The sequence below is a fragment of the Diadema antillarum genome, unplaced genomic scaffold (genome assembly GCF_040938485.1).
Source record: "Diadema antillarum isolate AM-2024a unplaced genomic scaffold, OU_Dant_1.0 seq00000523_RagTag, whole genome shotgun sequence".
NCBI lineage: Eukaryota > Metazoa > Echinodermata > Echinoidea > Diadematoida > Diadematidae > Diadema > Diadema antillarum.
Window position 1 is genome coordinate 150,310 of NW_027271475.1, and position 8,702 is coordinate 159,011.

The 8,702-nt window shown below is 36.8% G+C and overlaps 1 protein-coding gene across 1 annotated transcript; it reads right to left on the reverse strand.

Annotated features, from left to right (window-relative positions):
- Positions 1–1,087: 1,087 nt before the first annotated feature.
- LOC139734299 (uncharacterized) lies at positions 1,088–7,886 on the reverse strand. Its single transcript, XM_071645093.1, has 4 exons — positions 7,594–7,886; positions 6,501–6,648; positions 3,136–3,251; positions 1,088–2,717 (listed from the first exon to the last, which is right to left on the reverse strand). Exons 1-4 carry the CDS (start codon positions 7,663–7,665, stop codon positions 2,334–2,336), a joined length of 720 nt encoding a protein of 239 aa, XP_071501194.1. The 5' UTR covers positions 7,666–7,886; the 3' UTR covers positions 1,088–2,333.
- Between the last annotated feature and the right edge of the window lie 816 nt (positions 7,887–8,702).

The following is an 8,702-nucleotide window of genomic DNA, read 5'->3' on the forward strand; positions in this document are numbered from 1 at the left end:
ATGACTATCTTTATCGAGCACTAGCTCACTTATGCTTTGGTGAATTTCTCCCAGAATTTCATACGTTGTAGCTGTACCCTCCATTATTTCATACCACATCGAAAAACTTGGTTGAATTTAAAGCTTATCTTCGATGTATTGAGGTATTTCTTTCTTTCTGCAACTGTCCTTGCAATAACTCAAGAAAAACAGCCCCTATCACCCCCATATTTTGCATATGTTTAGTTCATGTCACATACATATTTCATAAATGAGCAACTACTTGATCGGACACCATCTTGTGTAGGTAAATTAGGGTCAAAGGTCAGAAATGTTTCATCCTGTATCTTGGTGAATACATGTCCAAGCTTTCCCATATTTTGCACACGCAAAAGACCATGTTACAAGGATCATTTCACAAAATAACCACTTTTTGCTCAGATGCCATCTTGGCAGTGCAAAGTGGGGTCAAAGGTCAAATATACTTCATTCTGTATCTTCATTAGTGTATACGGAATTCGGTACCAAAGATGGCAAGTCTGACTCCCTTTTAAATGAGAATCCAAACATCACACGGCCAATGTCCCCTAAACACATATGAAACCTGTATGGTCATGCCTATTGGGATCAGGACTCAAATTATTGATTTCCAAATAGATCGGATCACCTAATTTGTCAGTGCTGACAAATTCCAACTCTAGTTTATATTTGTTTTTAATGCCCCATGAACTAATATGAAGATGCAGATTATGCATGTTGTGATGGATAAGCAGTTAACATTATTTGTAAAGAGATGGAATAGATTGAGGTGATTTGGGGTATGCAGATTGAAACTTTCTGTGAGATAATCACAAACCATTTGCAAAGATTGATAAAGATCATACTGCTTGAAGAGGTATTCATGACGCAAATCTCTCGTTTGAAGAGGCTACACCCCCGTAAATAATGTCAGTGTATATCTTGGCAATCAATGACTTAAAAACCAAAGATATAAAACACCTGTTTCTTGACCCTTGCCTAATCTAAGCATCAGTCATTGCCACAGCGCCACGGGGGGGGGGGGGGGGGGGGCACCGCGATAGGAGGAGATTGTTTTGGTTTTGGCATGGGCTATGTAGCTCCTTCTTATTCCTGTATTTTCGTTATTTACGGGTCAATTTTTTTCGTTCGAAATGTAAAATGGATGACCATAGAATTTCTCAATAGAATATAAAATTGAAAACTTTAGAAAGGATAGAGAAAATTGAGTTCACTTTGAATGGTCTGCCACAGGCAGATATCCTTATCATGCTCTTACGTAATACGACAGCTGCTGTAGTCATTAAACCCTGGCTTTATAATTGGCCTCCAGGTTTGTCACGCCTGAGCAGAAAGCTAATTTGCAATGGACAAATACTTCGACTACCAACGATCAAACGAAGAATCGTTAGGGGGGTATAGCACCCCATCAGCTTCGTTAAAGTGGGGTCTCGCCTCAAACGAGGGATTGACGGCATGTCAAAGTTAGAAATATAGAAGTCCAATTTTAAAGGACAAGTTCACCTTCATAAATGTGTGGATTGAGTGAATGCAGCAATATACAATAGAAGAATACATCAGCAAGAGTTTGATTGAAATCAGACAATCATTTTAAAAGTCATCAACTTTTGAAGTTTCTGCTTCTTCATTGTTAGTTGAGAAGACTAGTACAGCTTGTGATGCCATTTGTGTAGAACAATGTAAAGAAAATAAGAAGAAAAATCAAGATATTCACACTTTTCTCGCATAGTCAAAGAACACTTGACTTCCTTCTTTCAAAAGGGAAGGGGGAATAAAATTACCCTTAACTTATGACAATGATGAGTCGAGGAAATGTCAACTTTTTTTCAAAAAAAGTGAAATTCTTTTTATATTTTTTATATCGTTGTTTGCATGTGACATCACACACTGTAGTAGTCTTCTCATTCAGCAGTGATTGTGCAAAAACCTTAAAAATCTGTAAATTTTTAATGGATTGTCTGATTTTCCTAAAACTCTCACTGATATGATCTCCTTTTTATTCTTGCATTTACTAAATCCACATGTATGAATGAAAGTTAACTTGTCCAGTAAGTGGCACAGATATCCAAACAAATAATGAAGTAAATGGTCCTATTATGAGAATAAAACTGTCACTAGGATTTCTTTGTTTCTGGATATCTAAGCCTTTTCAAAACCAATTAACATCCAATAAAATGTAAATTCTTTTAAAATGTCATTTTTCGGTTGCATAATTCATAACAGGTTTGTCATCATCTCACAGAAAATATGGCAAACTGCAGTCCCATCTCAACACATGCAATTACATTCATGGTATAAAAAAGAACATTATAGAATTAACACAAGTTAGGTGTTGACATTGCAGCAGCAATAACATCAAGAGAGTTTGCTATTCTCTCAAGGTGGGAATTTTGCTGCCTCAAAATAATAAGACGCTCCCTTTCCAACGCAACGAGCTGCTGACTAGCAGGTGGATGGGTCGTGGGGGGATGTGGAGTAGGGAAAGGAATTTCAAAGGGGCATGTTGCAGAAGGAAGAGATGCTGTCGGGTGGGTTGCAGGGGAATCAGTTGCAGGGGGAAGGGAAGCTGGACGATCTGGAGTTATGGGAGTTGGTTGTTGAACTGGAGTGGAAATCGGGAGCACTGGGGAGGATGCCGTCCCTTCAAGCAGCTGCCTCAAAAGATTTGAGGCAGTGTCATTTTCGCTTTCGTTGGTGCTCTATTAAAGGGACAAACGGTAAACACAATCAAATTGGTAATAGCTAATGTTATGTATTGAAGATGACTATTCTTACACAATTATCAATTAAAAGATTATCTTTTGGGATTTACTTCATGCATCTTTCCTTATTAGCTATCAATTTTATGACATATAACTTGAAACAGAAATAAACCTTTGAACGAAATAGTGATGCATTAAAGTAATTCATTATTCAAGTCTTTTAATCAAAATGTAATTCCTTTTACAATGGTTTATTCCTACAATAAAAAAATGAACACAAAGGCCTACTTCTTGATTAGAAAATGACAGGAATTTGAATGTTTTGTTGGAAACTTCATTTTGGTGAAATTGAACAATAAACATTAAAAGGCCCATTAAAAAAACATGATAAATGGCCACAAAACACTTTACCAACCTGAGATGAACTGAACCCCGCTTCAGTCTCCTGTCCCTTTACACCTACAACAGCTTCCTTGGCCAACACTTCAAGCACCGCCTCCATCAAGGGTTTGATTTCAAGGCTTCCTCCACCTGCATGTAACATAACGTGTCAACAGTCGGTAACTTGTATGTTGATTTGTAACATTTGTAACATCAGTCAACATATTTGAACTGACATGCTATGCGTACATATCACACAGGGAACAATACACTTATAGTTGAGAGAGATAGACTTTAATAGATGACTATGTTTGGCCAGAACTTGGAATAAAATTCCAATACACTGTGACTGTCTGCTCATATACTGATACTACCTACAAAGGGAACACCTGCTTCTGTAACACATTGTGATCTCTGAGTGACGTGTGGTTGAACCCTCTGGTCGATAGAGCTTAGAGGCCATGTCTTGCCTCATTATGTAATATACTGCTTATTTCAGTTATCTGTAGCAATCACAATGGTAAAAGGATCCCTCCTTCCAATACATTTGCCAATTTGTGCATGTTTTCTGGTTGCCCTACATTCAATAGGAAAAGCAATTTGCTGTTTCCCTACAATCAATAATAAACTCAGTCAATGATCTGCATGTTAGAAGTTTTTTATAAGATGAGAGGTATCATATATGACACAAAACTAATTTGAATTATCAATCCATAAATGATCTAGTGAGGGATTTAAGTTTATCAAAATCACATACTATCAATGTGTTTGTTTCATTATAAATGCTGTTTGCTTCGATTCATCTGGGACTAATTGGTTGTTCATAGCAATCATTGTGATCACTGTTGACACTGGGTTAGGATATGACTGGAAAAAAATGCAGAGGCTGTACGTACAACTATCAATTGCACCAATACAATAATACAATATTATCTAAAAATCAAAGAGTTGTGTAAATTACAGCAGTTTGCTTCAATTCATTTGGGACTAATCTGTTGATCATTGCAAGCATTATGATCACTTTTGACACCGGGCTAGGATATGACTGAAAAGAACATGCAAAGGTAATTTGAATTATGAATCCATGTATGAGGACTTAAATGACCTAGTGAGGGATTAAATATGTATCAATTGCATGCTTTAAATGTGTTTGTTTCGGTAGAAATGCTGTTTGCTTCAATTCATTTGGGACTAATCAGTTGTTCATAGCAATCATTAAGATCACTTTTGACACCGGGTTATAGGTTATGACTGGAAAAAATTGCAAAAGTAATTTGAATTATGAATCCGTATATGAGGACTTATATGATCTAGTGAGGGATTAAGGTGTATCAATTGCATACTATCAATGTGTTGTTTTGAAAGAAATGCTGTTTGCTTCAATTCATCTGGGACTAATTGGTTGTTCATAGCAATCATTATGATCATGTATCCATAGGATCATGAATCCATGTATGAGGACTTAAATGACCTAGTGAGGGATTAAATATGTATCAATTGCATGCTTTAAATGTGTTTGTTTCGGTAGAAATGCTGTTTGCTTCAATTCATTTGGGACTAATCAGTTGTTCATAGCAATCATTAAGATCACTTTTGACACCGGGTTATAGGTTATGACTGGAAAAAATTGCAAAAGTAATTTGAATTATGAATCCGTATATGAGGACTTATATGATCTAGTGAGGGATTAAGGTGTATCAATTGCATACTATCAATGTGTTGTTTTGAAAGAAATGCTGTTTGCTTCAATTCATCTGGGACTAATTGGTTGTTCATAGCAATCATTATGATCACTGTTGACACCGGGCTAGGATATGACTGGAAAAAATTGCAGAGGCTGTACATACAACTATCAATTGCACCAATACAACATCTGGAAATTGAAGAGTTGTGTAGATTACATGTATATGTATCTTTAGTGTGCTTGTTTTGGTGATTAATTCAACTCACCAAAGCTTAATTTTATTTAGAAAAAGCCATTACAATGACTAATGACACAGTACCAAGATATTAAAGAAATATGATTATTTTGACAGAGGCTGTTTGCCCAACTGTAATAAATGCATTGATTCAACACTAAGCTGTGTGATTTTTTTTGTTACTTTTGTACGATGTTGATGTTTCGTGTCATTTGGGTTTAGATATTTGTTCACTGCAATCATTGTAACGAATTACACTGAAATCGGATACAGATTTGTACAAATATTATAAAAAACAGCAGAGGCTTCAAAAGAATAAATGGACTGAAGTTTGAGGCAAAACATAGTTATGGTGTGCCTGCAAATCTGTCAATTGAATTTTCGGTCCAAAATGTGCATGTATGCCTAAAAGAATGTAATGAATAATGCTTTAAGAACAAGATATTCGTTGGATAACGATGAAAAATGCAAAATATCAACAATAAATGTTTGCATATCTGAACTTATCTGATCGGGGTCAGGCTAACTCGGACTCAGGGACAACTCGGCCCACTTGGATGGCAGGGCTGAGTTGTCCCTCTGGACTGTAAAGCGTGTATGGGAGCGCATCATATTCTGGCTGGTCGCAGTTTTGGGCCGAGTTGATACAACACAAACATCAAAGAACCCCTTTGGCGAGTCTAAAAAATGAACATACGTGCCTATGTATGGCGATCACTAACTGCGTATAAATTGTCTGAAATAAAGTGGGCTGAGTTGTCCTTCATACCGAGTTAACCTATATCCTTTTGCACTAAAAGTTGGTATAAACCAACTTTTAGTCTTTATCTCAAAATAATATGAAACTCATCATCCCATCAAATTGTGTCATCGAAGTAAGTTTCTTGGTATGCTCTTTCAATATATTGCAAGCAAATACGAAATGGTGCCAGACAGGTTTATTTAACTTTTCACTTAAAATCAATGCAATATGTAGTCTGACGATAATTTCGGGTGCTGTTCGTTATTCCAAAGGTTCGCTATTCCGAAGGTTCGTTATTCCGAAGGGTCGTTAATACGCAAATTCCCTATTCCTAGAGGTTCGTTAATGCGAAAATGAAAAAGGGTTTGTTAATCTGAAAATTTGTGGCGTTATGCCGAAGGTTTGTTATTCCGAAGATTGGTTTATCCGAAAAGGAAATTCAAAACAATGAACCTTCGGAATAACGAGCTGTAACCAATAATTTCAGTGTAAATTGCAACATTGAATTCTTCAGCGTCAATAAAATATGATAAATGTCATATTGCTCTGTTAAGGCATGGATTGGTGTGTTTCGGTGTATGGGTGTTTACAGAATCATGACAATGCATTTCCCATTCAAATCATACTTCATTTCTTTTCAGTAATGTTTGCATGAAAAATGCTTTAAATGCATGGTGAAACATTACAAGAATACGGCGACTGTGAACAGAAAAGACATGCATCGGTATGTAACGTTACCCGTTGCATTTCTTGCTGTCTTGTATTTCAGCGCCCTCTGCTTGAGGTCCTGCCATTTTCTTCTCACTTCCTCCTCCTCCCTGGAAAACCCCACTGCTTTCAAATGTATGGTTGCCTTCCTCCAATACCTCTTTTTCCGCTTTTCCACCTGAAAACATAAATGAAAATGAAGAAAGTAATTATGACTACATACAATATGAGTAGAGACATGTATTATTGATTTATAATATTCTGGACTACACCTTCACATCTTTCACCACTATTTATCTCAATCATTTCCAGTTCTAGAGGAAATTTGTCAAGATTCCTTACAGGAATTGGGGGGGGGGGGGGGCACCCCCCCCCCCCCCCAGGTGGGGTATGTTGCCATTTTGATGTAATTGAGATTCTATTCCCCTAGGGATGCTCCCTGCCAAGTTTGGTGAAAATTAGTGATAGGGTTTTCAATAAAAAGATGAAAATTTACAATGTCCGTCCAAATTCAGGCCCCCTAGGGCCCCCAGGTGGGGCATAGTGCCCATTTGATGGGAATGAGATTCTTTCCCCCTAGGGATGCTACCTGCCAACTTTGGTGAAAATTCTTAATGGCATTTTCAAGAAAAGATGAAAATGTACAATTTGGGCCCCATTAGGACCCCTCCCCACCCCCTTCCCTGGGTCCCAAGGGGGGGGGGGGGGGGGCACCCCTGATTCTGCTATGAACAAACTTGAAACTACAGTCATCAATGCACTAATTCATAGTATAAACTTAGGTCTATCACTACTGGTTCTACAGAAGATGATTTTTTAAGATTCCTTAATTTGGGGGGATTTGGGGGTTTGGTGCCCACTTGAGCAAATTGAGATCCTATCCCCCTAGGGATGCTACCTGCCAAGTTTGTTGAAAATCGGTCAAGGGGTCCTCAAGAAGAAGATGAAAATGTAAAACTTTACGCACGACGTACGCCGGATGAAAAGCGATCGCAATAGCTCACTAAAATAGCTAAAAATACAGGCAGTATTGCACCAAAACAATCAGAATGAATAGTGAAGTTCTCATGAAGCAAGTGTTAATATAAGTTTGTGTAAAAGCTTTCAGTACAGGCTAACTTACCGGAACGCTGGCATGGCCTGCCTTGCCAAACAGGGCAGACTTATGTCTGCCCACAAATTGGCACAAAGCCATAGCCTCTCTGTCTGTCCAGTTTCTTCTTCTTCTTCTTGACAGATCTTCCTGAAATTTAAGAGGGAAAAATGCAGATTTCACTAAATGTATAGTTTAATGTCCGTTTACATAATTTATTTTTCTTCATGAAAACTATAAATTATGAATATATTGCTACCTCCAATAGCGATGTATGCTAACACTTTACTGAAAAACCTAATACAAAATGAAGTTTGGCAAAAACTGCTGATACTCTCATTTTCGGACATGGAAAATGCTTAGAAGTACAATTGCAACATCTTGAAGGATTTTTTTTTTTTTTTTTTTTGGTGTGCAAGTGATACAAAAAAAGTAATGGAACTTGTCACTAACATTATTTTTAGTGTAATATCAGTCACCTTGCTTTCTGAAAAAGGTTAACTGAATGCTTTATTATTAATATGTAATGTGAAACATTCTAAATATTCTTCATAATTTCCTGATATTGATCAATACATCATATGGTGTACAGAGTTCCTATCCAGATATGATTCCACCAAAACTGAAAGATTTGCAACCTTTTATGACAAAGTTATGTCAAGCTTTAATGGATATATGCATTAGTACTACTGCTGCTGTCACTCAGTCCACATTCATGTTGGGAATATAGTATCCTTTGTATTTTCATGCCCTGCTTATTTTGGATGGATATCTAAGAGATGTTTGTTAGTTTGTGTTTGCTGTTGTTTTATTTTCTACAAAAAACATGAAATAACAGATACAGCATTGGAAAATCAGTTATAATTTACTTTAAGTGAAGAATGCCAAATTACAGCCAGAATTGTTCATTCAAACTTCTCATTTGTATTGGCAACACAGACATGCAGAGTATATTACACAATTATTAACTTCAATTTGGCAATGACAATAAAACACAGATTCTGAAAATGACTTACCATCTTGATGATATGAGCTAGCAACCTGAAAAATAACATAGAGAAAATGTGTGCTTAAGATAAATTTCAGAACCATTGCAACAGAAAAATTCAGTAAGTGATTAATTTCAAATCAGTTAACAT

What these genes read in the sequence shown, in the direction of transcription:
- LOC139734299 (XM_071645093.1), bottom strand. Translation starts at nt 7,665, where the DNA reads ATGGCTTTGTGCCAATTTGTGGGCAGACATAAGTCTGCCCTGTTTGGC. An exon ending in CAGGCCATGCCAGCGTTCCG is followed by an intron (nt 6,649 to 7,593) that starts GTAAGTTAGCCT and finishes TTATGTTTTCAG; the next exon opens with GTGGAAAAGCGGAAAAAGAG. An exon ending in CGGGGTTCAGTTCATCTCAG is followed by an intron (nt 2,718 to 3,135) that starts GTTGGTAAAGTG and finishes TCCCTTTAATAG; the next exon opens with AGCACCAACGAAAGCGAAAA.